The sequence below is a fragment of the Ictalurus furcatus genome, chromosome 12, assembly GCF_023375685.1.
Source record: "Ictalurus furcatus strain D&B chromosome 12, Billie_1.0, whole genome shotgun sequence".
Classification (NCBI taxonomy): Eukaryota; Metazoa; Chordata; class Actinopteri; order Siluriformes; family Ictaluridae; genus Ictalurus; species Ictalurus furcatus.
This window is the reverse complement of record NC_071266.1, coordinates 4,674,066-4,686,922: the sequence shown is the minus strand read 5'-3', so window position 1 is coordinate 4,686,922 and position 12,857 is coordinate 4,674,066. Positions and strand designations below refer to the sequence as shown.

Here is a 12,857-nt window from a genome sequence, read left to right as displayed (position 1 = left end):
CAATGCATTATAATATCGCATAATTTGGAATTTTTTAATGTAACAAATGTATTTTGTAAATTATTTTATTAAGCTTAATTTCATAATCACATATCAGTTTGTCTAGTGGTGGTTCAGTGGTTAAAGCTCTGAGCTGTCAGATCACTGACACTTCACATCCTGAACACACCTTATTTAATTATCGTCTTTCGAGTCGGCTCTATAAGTCATCTGGTGTCAAAACAACCAGACATATGAAGCGTTTCCTCTCTTTACAGAATCCATCAAACTTATGAACAGTCATGAGCCGTGAAGAACACTATTAATCTTCAATACAATATCATTGTGTTTACCAATGTGATTATCTGATGCAACTTCTTTTCTCTACTGTGCAACATAGATTGAGCAACACTTTTGCATTACATGGTAAAACATAGTTGTACTATTATTTATTATACATCAATCTTCAGTAACCTCTTGTATCCTGATCAGACCTGAGGTGAATCCAGAGTCTATCCTGGAAGCAATGAGAACAAGGCAGGAGAATTCACCACGGATGGGACCCCAGTCCATCACACATTTCCACACTCATTCACACCTCCCGGTAAGTCTGTGTAGCCAGTCCACCTACGTGCATGTTTCTGGACAGTGGGAGGGAACTGGAGAACCTGGAGGAAAGCCATACAAACATGAGGAGAACGTGCAAAATGGCACACAGACAGTAACTTGAGCTCACGATCGAACCAGGGACTCTGGAGTAGTGAGAACAATTTTTTTTTAAAAAATTACCCACGTAATATATTAAAAAGGTTTTCACATGCATCTAAAGATCGCCATCTGCCTGCCTGAGTCAAGTCTGATCATCATAGGCCTGATCATAGCTGGCATCATGCCACATCCTTCGAATGTGGGAACTGTGTTGGGCACCCTGCAGAATAACATAGGGATAGGTTTGTATGCCATCTGTTAGATTCAGGTGTCTGGAGAGCCGGATTTTTGGGGAATATCTGCTTGCAGTCATTAGTTTTCAACATATAAAGCTCTACAATAATGTTAGTATTATAACAATAATGTATTTACGATTTATATTTGTACCACAGGTGTGTGAGTGTGTATGTGATTGTGCCCTGCGATGGATTGGCACCCTGTCCAGGGTGTACCCCGCCTTGTGCCCGATGCTCCCTGGGATAGGCTCCAGGTTCCCCGTGACCCTGAAAAGGTGTAAGCGGTAGAAGATGGATGGATGGATGGATGGATTTGTACCACAGCACTACTGAATTCTCTAATCTGAAAAGGTGTTGACCCATTTTTTGTAGTAGCCAACTAGCTCTGACAGTAGCCGACTACTGAGCAAATCACAAGCATATACATTTACTGACCACTTTAATAGGAACAGATGTACACCTGCACATTCATGCAATTATCCAATCAGCCAATCATGATTTCTTGGGATTGTCATACCCAACGGTCTCTAGAGTTTACACAGAATTGTGCAAAAAAAAAAAAAACAACCCAAAATCATCTAGTGAGCGTCAGTTCTGTGGAAGGAAACACCTTCAGAGGAGTATAGTCACACTCAAATAACCACGCTTCAGAACAGTGGCAAAAAACTTACAATAACTTGATTGCGTAAATATGCACACCCCTTGACAAATACTTTGTTAAAGCACCTTTTGCTTGTAATACAGCATTTTAACAACTTATTAATGTTAGAACAACATTTTGATTTGGCTATTTTCTTCAACTCTCCTGCAAAAATGCTCTATCAAATTACAAGAGGATCACCTGTGCACAGCCCTCTTCTAGTAACAGGTTTTGATAAGATTTAGATCTGGGTTCTGACCGGACCATTGCAAAATGTTGATCTTCTTCCTAAGACATTCCATTTGTCAGGAAATCCAGGGAAGTCGGATGTTATTGTAGACGTCTTTAATAAAAATACAACTTAAAAAATCCCCGAAGACTAGAAAAGAACCAAGGCAAGCTTAGCCTGGAAACAAACGCAGGTGCCCTCATTGAGGGGGAATTCTCCATTGGATTTGTGCTTTGGGTTGCTTTTGTGCTGGAAGCATATCTTCACGACCAAAATGTTATACCTTGGTCTCATCAGATCATAAGACATTTTGACACATGGTTTGACAAAATGTAGGCTGGCTTGGATATTTTTTTTTCTTTCTTCAGAGAGGTTCCATCTAGCCACCCTAACAGATAACCCAGATAACCCAGACTTGTGAAGAATACAAGAGATTGTTGTCATAAAGGGAGTGACCAGTACTTGCCAGATATTCCTGAAGCTCCTTTAATGTTGTGTTAGAGCTCTTGGCAGCCTCTGTGATATGTTCCCTTCTTGTCCTTTTATTAATTTTGGGAAGATGTCCTGTTCTTTGCAGTGTCACTGTGGTGCCCAGTTTTCTCCACTTGTTGATGATGGACTTCATGGTGTTACATTGGTATGTCTAATGTTTTAAATATTATTTTGCACTTATCTCCTGATCAATACCTAAGATCCTGCACATGCTTTGTAAGCTCTTTGCAGACCATGGTGTTAGCAGTAGGATAAAAACAAGAAAATCCTACAGAAACAGCTTACCTTTAGTTGGGGTAAATCTGAATAACTTCACTGATGACAGCTGTATGATAAACACATTTGAATACGAGTTTGAGTGTGATTGGATAATTCTGAGCACAGTTACATGCTCCATTATAAAAGGGTGTGCACACTTATGCAACCAGGTTATTGTAAGTTTTTTTTTCTTTTTCTTAAAATGTTTCTACTTGTTTTTCACTTTTTTCACATTAAAGATGGTAAAATATCTGACATGAATTATCTTTTCATTTTTTAGATCACAAAAACCTGCAATTTTAACAGGGTTGTGTAGACTTTTTATATTCACTGTATTACTGAACTACTATTCAGTAGACACAGTGCCACAGAAAAAAAAATTCTTCTTATGTAACTGTACATGCTAACTCAGGTCTTATAAAAGAAAATGACTATTAATAATGACCTAAGGTCGCAACACTTGGTGTGAGATTCTAAAATGATTGCCATTACCTCAACTCCAGCACCCAGTATCCTTATATAGCCCCGACCATGAGGAATGCAACACCCCATATGTCATGTGTGTCTGTTGCTTCCTTTATTTAGTTGTTATTTTTGAACTAGTTTTGAATTGGGGTGGGTTTTGTAACTGGTATGTAATGAATGTACCAAAAATAACAAGGAGGGTTACAACTGAAACTGTATCACAAGCTGTCATTAGACTCCTCAGACATGAGAGATGGACAGACAAACAGATGTTGGAAGGCAGACAGGAGTCTAGCTATAGTAGGTGACTGTCTGAGTTCTTTCATTATGCGGTTAGCAGTGCTTCAGTTTATGGCTGGCTTCTGTGGAGCTCTGGGCTCCTTGTTTTTTCTACTTTCTCTCGGTACAGACTACTGGCTCTTATCCCTGGAGTCTTGTGAACCACAGGACAAACACACAGAAAAATTAAGAAGAGTCACCAGAAAGGTAAGAACAAAGTGTCTGCATAATATTTCATGGAGCAAAGCACTATACCAATAAAAGAAGCTAAACAATATTTAGCTATAAGCTTGGGAATTAGAAAATGAAGAGTAACTGGTTTTTATTTGAGATCCTGGAACAGCTGTGTGTGTGTGTGTGTGTGTGTATCTGTTTCTGTTATTAGACTAGAGATGAACTACTTTCCTTGATATCAGTGCAGAACTTCTGTAATATAACTTACTTAATGGAGGTTAGGACGGATGCGAGTGCAGTAAAAGACGTTTATTAGAGAGAGAGACAGGCAGACAAATCCAAAACGGTAATCCAAAGCATGGTCTAATAACAAGCAAAAGGTCAGACGATATACAAACAGGCATAAACTGGGCGAGGCTAGAATCGAAAACGAGAAACAAGGTCGAGAAACATGAATCAAAACGAAAAACAATGAACATCCGCTTGGAAATGAGAAACTCAATACTACGCAATGTGCACAGAGACAGGAGGGGTTTATATAACGAACGTAATCATGGGTTAAACAAGGGAAAACAATGATGCCACACATTCGGGAAACAACCAATGACAAAACAGGGGTGGAGACAGAACATAACCATAACAAAAGCAAGTGTCCAATGTAAACAAAGTCAATGTCATTGAAGACCGAAGAGCGTGCCTTCGCTAAGAGCTCGTGCACCGAGCTCATGCACAAGCTTGCGCTTCGGGTTTATTTACTGCAGCGCTGGCTCGAGGGGAAATCGTGACAGAACCGCCTCCCAAGGGCGCTGCAGGCAGGCAGAGCGACATCCTCAGCAGAGCAGGCAGGCAGAGCAACGTCCTCAGCGGAGCAGGAAGGCAGAGCGACGTCCTCAGTGGCATGGGAAAATGGAGCAACGTCCATATAGAACCCTGGTGTAGTGGCATTAACGACAGAATACGGAAGCAAAGTGGAGCTCTTGGTTGCAATGGGAGGTAGAGAAACGTTCTCTGTAGAACAGGGTGGCTGAGTGGCATCCTCAGATGTATAGGGATGCTGAGCGGCATCCTCAGTCATGCAGAGAGTCTGAGCGTCGTTCTCCATCGACTTTGCAGGCTGAACTTGATTGGCTGTGTCATCAGTCTCAGGCATGAGGAGCACTCGTTTGATCGTGTCGTCAGTCTCAGGCATGAGGAGAACTTGGTTAGTCATGACATCTGCTGCAGGCATTAGTAGAACTTGGTTGTCTGTGTCAGCAGACTCGGGCGTGAGCAGAACTTGGTTGTCCGTATCAGCAGACTCGGGCTTGAGCAGAACTTGGTTGCCCGTGTTAGCAGTCTCAGGTGTGAGCAGAACTTGGTTGTCCATGTCAGCAGACTCGGGCGTGAGCATAACTTGGTTGTCCGTGTCAGCAGACTTGGGCGCGATCAGATCTTGGTTGGTCGTGATGTCGATTTCAGGCATGAGGACTTGGTTGGTCATATCAACAGATTTTGGCATGAGCATAAGTTGGTTGGTTGTGATGTTGGTCTCAGACAGGAACATGGAGTTGAAGGTCACATCATCGATCTGAGACTGGAATGTGGCATGGAAGGTCACATCATCGATCTCAGACTGGGACGGGGCTTGGAAGGTCACATCTTCGATCTCAGACTGCGATGTGGCATGGAAGGTCACATCATCGATCTCATACTGGAACTTGGCATGGAAGGTCACATCGTTAATCTCAGACTGGAACTTGGCATGGGAGGTCACCTCGTTGACCTTTAGCTGGAACTTGGTGTGAGAGGTCGCCTCGTCACTTTTAGCTGGAACTTGGCGTGGGAGGTCGCCTCATCGCCCTCAGACAGGAACGTGTCTTGGGAGGCCGTCTCTTCAACCTCGGACAGGAACTTGGTATGGGAAGTCACCTTGTCGACCTCGGACATGAACTTGGCTTGGGAGGCCGTCTCTTTGACCTGGGAAAGGAACTTGGCTTGGGAGGTCATCTATTCCACCTCGTACAGGAACGTGTCTTGAGAGGTCGTCTCTTCAACCTCGGACAGGAACTTGGCTTGAAAGGTCGTCTCTTTAACCTCTGACAGGAACTTGGCTTGAAAGGTCGCCTCTTCTATCTCGGACGTGAAAATGGCTTGGGAGGTCACCTCGTTGACCTCTAGTTGGAGCGCTGCAGATGAGACCACCTCGTGGATCTCAGGCTGTAGCTTGGGAGCAGAGGTCCCCACGTTGATCTCTGGCTGGAGCTCGGTAGGTGAGACCTCCTCGTGAGTCTCAGGTTGGAGATTTGGAGCTGAGGTCACCACATTGACCTCTGGCTGGAACTCGGCTGGTGAGACCACCTCATGGGTCTCAGGTTTGAGCTTTGGAGATGAGGTCGCCATGTTGACCTCCGGCTGGAGCTCAGCAGGGGAGACCACATAGTGGGTCTTAGGCAGGAGCTTTGAGAAGGAGATCCCCCAGTTTACCTGTTCATAATAGGTGGTGAATGGCACGTCAGCTTCATCTCTGAGGCAGGGCTCCACAAAAAATATCCTCCAAGACTGCCCTGGATCCTGGACTGCCGAACATCATCATGAATAGTCCCACAAACTGAGTTACATTCTCCAGTCCCCTGGATCCCATGGCTGCTAGACACTGTGCCCACTGGTGGGCTGAGCCAAAAAACTGGGACAACATGAACCCTATCCATTGCTTCTCACTGGGCTTGGGGTCCATTAGGCTTGCTATTCAGGGTAGCCAATAAACCCATCATACCGATCTGGGAGATCTACGAAAGTCCTTTGTGGAAACTGGATTGAATCCAAGGTGGGGATGGATTGCTTAGCGTGTCGTCTCCTCTGTCTTCCTGCTGCATCCATGGTGTGGCGTAGTATTCTGTTACGTAACTTACGTAATGGAGGTTAGGACGGATGCAAGTGCAGTAAAAGACGTTTATTAGAGAGAGAGGCAGGCAGACAAATCCAAAACGGTAATCCAAAGCATGGTCTAATAACAGGCAAAAGGTCAGGCATAAACTGGGCGAGGCTAGAATCGAAAACGAGAAATGAGAAACATGAATCAAAACGAAAAACAATGAACAACCTCTTGGTAATGAGAAACTCAATACTACGCAATGTGCACAGAGACACAAGGGGTTTATATAACGAACGTTATCATGGGTTAAACAAGCGACAGCTGAAAACACTTTCGAGAAACAGCCAATGACAAAACAGGGGTGGCGACAGAACATATCCATAACAAAAGAACATGTCCAACATAAACAAAGTCAATGATATTGAAGGCTGAAAAGCATGCGTTCGCTAAGAGCTCATGCACCGAGCTCATGCACGAGCTTGCGCTTCGGTTTTAAGAGCACACTGCAATACTGCAGCGCTGGCTTGAGGGGAAATCGTGACAACTTCATTTAAAACATTTTTACTTATACTGTAGTACTTAAAGCCACCATCAATTTGTGTTCATTATTAGCTTCTTAGTCTATTATGTTAAATCTACTTTGTGCCTGAATGATTGTGATTAAAGCTGACTCTATTTTTGCATTTGTAGCATTTTGTGTGCACAATCTCACACACGTAAGTTTTTAAGCCTCAAAACAAATGACGTCGAAAGAGTGGTTGAAATTCAGCAGGTACCCCATGTGCCTACACCATGTGTAAGCATTGTGTTGTAACCAAAACCACTGCAAAAATGTTCAGAGTTGTTATTCTTACCGTCTTTTTCACCACCTTCTGTTTTTTCATGTTGCCTGTTATCACCCCGGTCTAGGGTCGAGGTGTAACATAAAAAGTATAAACATAAATCATAATCAAAATAATGAGGTCGACACACGTTCCATTCAACTATTTGATTACCTTGCCAATTTAATGATTGCAAGAAAGAAATAATCCCAAACAAACAGAATCACTCAGTAAGCAAAATCTCTTCAGGGCTGGGGGAGGCCAAAATAATTAACAAAACCGCCGCTAGCTTGCCCGTATCAATTTAAATAACCTAGCAACAGAAAAGGTAATTCAAAACAAAATGCAGAGTCTGACCTAACTCCCTAGCTGAATCAAAAACAGAGAACAAAAGATCGACTCAAAATAAACGGCACCCAACCCCTACAGCTTTCGTGATACCAAGAAAAGAAATATTTACAATAGGTTGCAATATATACAAATGAGGCGTACACTCTGCCACAATATATAAGGCAGGACAGGGGAATGCCTGGACAACACAATAGCCTACCTAAACACCACGATTGGAAACACTTCAATCACTCATTTCTTTCACTCGTACACGGTATAACAAACAAGCGAGTTCACTCAAGCGCCACGAAAATATTTGCTATTCAATCATTCCCAAGCGATCACAGACACACCACACATCCGCCTTCCTCTTGACATAATGTCCTTATTTCTTTTAAAAAGACGCTCTTTTAAAATTTCTTCTCCTCTCCAATCCCTGTCCACAACTTCAGCACGTCCAGTTAAGGCAGAGCGATCTGTGAGAGCAAAACAAGGGGAGAGAGAGAGAGAGAGAACACACTAGCACAATACATCTCCTGATGTAACATTGCCATAAAAATGCCACAGTTTTTGTAGGTTTCTTTTCTAATTAAATTGAAGTGTTTTGGGCTTTACTGGTCAATTTATTAGACAGACCTACCTACTTAATGCACCTTGTAAGTGTACTTTTATATAGCTTATCTTTTTCTGTGTACTTTTTGTTTCAGTGATTTAACTAAACTTAGTTCAGTGGTGTTGTTATTTTGGGGATGTGATAGATGATTGCATAGCAAAAGATAGGCTACAGTATACAGCTAAGAGTATAGTGGTTGTAGGGTGCATGGTGGCTTAGTGGTTAGCACGTTTGCCTCACACCTCCAGGGTTGGGGGTTCGATTCCCACCATGGCCCTGTGTGCGGAGTTTGCATGTTCTCCCTGTGCTGTGGGGGTTTCCTCCAGGTGCTCCGGTTTCCACCCACAGTCCAAAGACATGCATGGTAGGCTGATTGGCGTGTCTGTAGTGTGTGAATATGTATGTGATTGTGCCCTGTGATGGATTGGCACTCTGTCCAGGGTGTTCCCCGCCTTGTGACCCATGCTCCCTGGGATAGGCTCCAGGTTTCCCCGTGACTCTGAAGGAAGGATAAGTAGTATAGAAGATAGATGGATGGTAGTACCAAATAAACTGGCCACTGAATGTATCATTTAAAAATATACACTTGGAAAATACAACAATATAAATACAGTACAATAATGGATTACAATAACTTTCTGGTTTTAGAGTATTCGCACAGTTCATATATTACTGTTTTTGGATTTTTGGATTGTGTATTGAGCCTCTATTGTTTCAAAGTGTTAGAAATTCATTTGCAGACTTCAAGAAACTACACTACTGTGTGAGATTTAACTCAATCCAGTTCAATTGTGTATTTAATGTGTTTTCTTAACTCATGTGCTTAGTTTTAACAAAAGAAATAAGCAGATTTTTGTTACAAATTACCGTTTTTCTGTTTAAAATGTCAAGGATGGCCTAAAGGAAGACCCAAATGATAGTAAAAACACAGTCTTGTCCTACCATGAAGGGATTTTTTGGAGATGCTCCTATAGAACAGACAGAGAGGAGCAGAGCATACTGGATTTCTGGATCAGTAGGTGACCATACCAGGAACCTGAAGTACCAATGCAATTATCTTAACTTTTGCCTTACTGTATGTTGTAATCTGCATGAATAGTGTTATTGATGGGCGAATTATTCATTTTCATGCTGTATGCCTTTTCTAACAGCCAACCAACCAACAGAGAAGATTTGCATGCCTGTCTACCTTTCCCATGATCCTCTACCTGAGAAAAGAAGAAACACTTTAAATGCAGGTACAACTTCATGTGAGAACTTCACAAAAAATGTATATCTAAAGCTGTATGCACAATACATACACTGTATGTATGAGTGAAAGCAGAATTTTCCTTTTAAGCCTATTGTTGTCAGATCAAAATAAAACAAAGTTCAGGAACAATATAGTAATGTATAGTAATATACTATAAAAAGATTTCTGGAAAACAATTTATACACCTAATTTACCCTCTGATGCATTTTGATTGCAGAGCTGATGGATATCCAGCAAATATTTATTTTTTTATCCAATATGTTTTCCAGTGCATAGGACTTTTTGGTGTATTATGTCTATCCTGGGATTCACCATGGTTATGATTGGTGTGTTTGTCACCGTCTGCGGTGTCCCACGAGCCAACCGTCGCCTTTATGAAGCTGGAGGTGCTCTTTTCATAACTGGTGGTAAATACACTCCTGGCTAATAATGCATTCTGTTTTGTTTTCTTCTTCCTTTAGCATACCTGCTGTTATGCAATATTTCTTCCATCATCTCTATTTCCTTCCTTTCTTTGATATACAGGATTGCAGATACAATATTGTATTCAGGATTGCTTTCAAATTTGCTTGCATTTGGCATGTGCTGAAAATCAGTTGTGTGATATACCATAATATTTGGCATGCACAGTATTGATATTGTGGGCACTTACAGTCCCCCTCTGAAAGTCTTGAACAGCAAGGTTATGTTGTTTCCACTATACACTGAAGGCATTGGGTTTGAGGTCAAAAGATGAATGAGACAATAGATCAGAATTTCAGCTTTCATTTCCTCATATTTACATCTAGATGTGTTACACAACTTAGAACATGGCACCTTTTGTTTGAACCCACCCATTTTTCAAATGATCCAAAATATTGGAACATGTGACTGACAGGTGTTTCTTGCTGCCCAGGTGTGCCTGTTAAATTGATTGTTTATAGAGTAAATAGTGATATCATCAACAACCTTCACAGGGCAGGGGTGAAGGTATCACAATCCACCTTTCAAGGAAGACTACAAGAGCAGAAATATAGAGGCCAAAAGATGCAAACCCCTCATAAGCAGTAAGAATCAGAAACCAGATTGGAATTCACAAAAAAATACAGAGTTGAGCCACAAAAGTTCTGGAACCAAGATTAACCTCTACCAAAGTGATGATCTAAATCAGTCAAGCATGGTGGAGGTAGTGTCATAGCTTGGGCTTGCATGGCTGCTTCTGAAATGGCCTCACTAATCTTTATTGATGATGTAACTCATGATGATAGCAGCAGAAATCAGAAGTTTACAGAAACAATTCTCTGTCTTCCAATTCACATAGAAATGCATCCAATCTAATTGGAAGGAACGTCGTCATGTAGCATAACAACTGCACAAAAAAAGCACTGCTATCACAAAAAAAGTAGAAGGTTTTGGACTGGCCATGTCAATCACCAGACCTTAACCCTGTTGAGCAGCATTTCACCTTCTGAAGAGGAGACTGAAGAGAGATCCCCGCCCCCCTTATATCTAGATGTAAATATAAGGAAATGAAAGCTGAAATTCTGAATTGCTGTCTCATGTAAATCTTTTGATCTCAAACCCAAATGTCTTGGAAACAATAGAATTGGCCTTACTGTTCCAATAGTTTCAGAGGGGACTGTACATTGCTACTGCTGTTTGCTTCACCTTTTAAATTAGCTTATTTCAACTAAATTTGCAAAGAACAGTCAATCCCTTAATAAAGGAAGCACTAATCTGATACTAGCTATCCATATCAGACCAATATCTTTTCTGGATCATTATAGAATTGGATCTTTAAAATATCAGGATAACATTGAAAACCATGCAAAAAGTGTAAGGTATTACTGCAATGTGAAAATCAGCACATATCTAACCCTAACATTTATCATTTCAATTTAACTTTCATCATCTTCCTCTCTTATCAGTTCCATAAAATTCAGCATAATATCTAAAATTTCTATCCATGTCTTTAGGATTCTTGCTTTTGGTCGTGGTGGTGACATTTGCAGTATGGGTGCAGGTCTCAGGCTCTCTGGAGCATTACATCCTCCAGCGCAGGTCCTCCATGTGCTCGGACCTGCACCTCAATCTGTATTACGGTCCATCCTTCATGTTGGCGCCCCCTGCCTCCTTCTTCAGCATCCTTTGTGGCATCTTCCTTCTGCTCACACAGACTGCCTCAGGAACAGTGTCAGCAAATGCAGCAAACAAACCCCCATCTGTACAGAAGGAACTGGATGCGTGCATTCTGGAGTAGCAAAAACTGCTATTTTAAAAATGTTATTTTATTTGTCCTTTATTTATCCAGGAAGGTCCCACTGAGATAGAAGATCTCTTATTCCAGCGAGTCCTGGTCAAGACGGCAGCACAAATAGTTTCACATAGAATAGACAATTTTAGACATTAAAAACATATACCATTGCTGAGCAGCAAGGACAATTATGCTTTTCTACTGGTTTGCATTTACTGATACTCACTCTGAAGGGAACTTTCATTGGAAATGACAACTCTCTGTATGAGGACAACAGTCATGTTGTTGTGGTTCAGTGTGAGTAGGAAGCCAGTCATAAATATAGAGTAGACTGGACAGCTATAGAGGACAACCACAATCATAGGGTAAATAAAAGTCGATTACAATGTTGGCTGTGTCTTATTGTAATGTGTGGACTAGACCTAAAGAGCCTATTTTGGTTACAACAACCTACCACCAGGGTGCAGTATTGCTTTAGTATTACAACATGAGGACTAAGACTGCAATTTCTATTACACTGTATTAAAAAAAGAGCGAATGAGCTTAGTTTATGTATCCAGTAAGAATCTGATTAAGTCAGTAACTGTTGTACGCAATAGGATTTAGAGATAAACCAAATTGCCACATCTATACATAAAATCAGTTCATGTGATTCTACAAATACAAGATATCCTTTTTTTTTTTTAAATTCATGTTGAGTGAGCACCATGAGCACTGTCTTAGAGATATGAATTACAACTCAATTTAGGGTTTTTTTTTTTTTTAATTTCCAAACTACATATTCACTTACAGGAATTTTACTTGGAGATTGTTCACCATTCAGAGTGGCAAGCAAAATCACTTACTTAGCTGGCCTCATTGTCAATCAATCTCTCCTACTATACTAACGCCCATAGCAGTCACATATTACTGACTATATATAGATCGTAATTTCAACATGAAGAAAAAATATGCTTTGGAAAAAAAAAAAAACATTTGCAAAATGTCATGCTTTGTGGTCTTTCATTTGCAAATTAGTCTTTTACTAAAGATTTCTTTCTAGAGCCAGAAAAAATGGTAGATGTTGCGGTAGATGCAGTGAGAATCATCTGGATAGGTTCCAAGGACCAGCAAAGCTACGACTTACTGTATGCCCCCGTATCTGTAATAAAACCACTGTCATACAGAAGTCTTTCCTTGGAATTTTCTGGAGTGATTAGTTAGTTAGTTACTGGTCAGTTCTCAAATGTCAATTGAGTTAACTTAAAATATTAACTCTGGCAGTTTTCATACACAAATACAAGGCTTGAGTACAATG

The 12,857-nt window shown here is 41.1% G+C and overlaps 1 protein-coding gene across 1 annotated transcript; it reads left to right on the top strand.

Moving 5' to 3' along the window:
* Positions 1 to 3,080: 3,080 nt before the first annotated feature.
* Positions 3,081 to 12,471, top strand: tmem182b (transmembrane protein 182b). Its single transcript, XM_053638953.1, has 5 exons — positions 3,081 to 3,493; positions 8,967 to 9,090; positions 9,227 to 9,313; positions 9,597 to 9,734; positions 11,283 to 12,471. Exons 1-5 carry the CDS (start codon positions 3,254 to 3,256, stop codon positions 11,564 to 11,566), a joined length of 873 nt encoding a protein of 290 aa, XP_053494928.1. The 5' UTR covers positions 3,081 to 3,253; the 3' UTR covers positions 11,567 to 12,471.
* Positions 12,472 to 12,857: the final 386 nt, after the last annotated feature.

Bases quoted from the DNA above. Each gene is read 5' to 3' on its own strand.
- tmem182b (XM_053638953.1), top strand. From the start codon at position 3,254: ATGAGAGATGGACAGACAAACAGATGTTGGAAGGCAGACAGGAGTCTA. The intron at 9,314-9,596 runs GTACAACTTCAT...TATGTTTTCCAG, and splicing joins AAGAAACACTTTAAATGCAG to TGCATAGGACTTTTTGGTGT. The intron at 9,735-11,282 runs GTAAATACACTC...CCATGTCTTTAG, and splicing joins TGCTCTTTTCATAACTGGTG to GATTCTTGCTTTTGGTCGTG.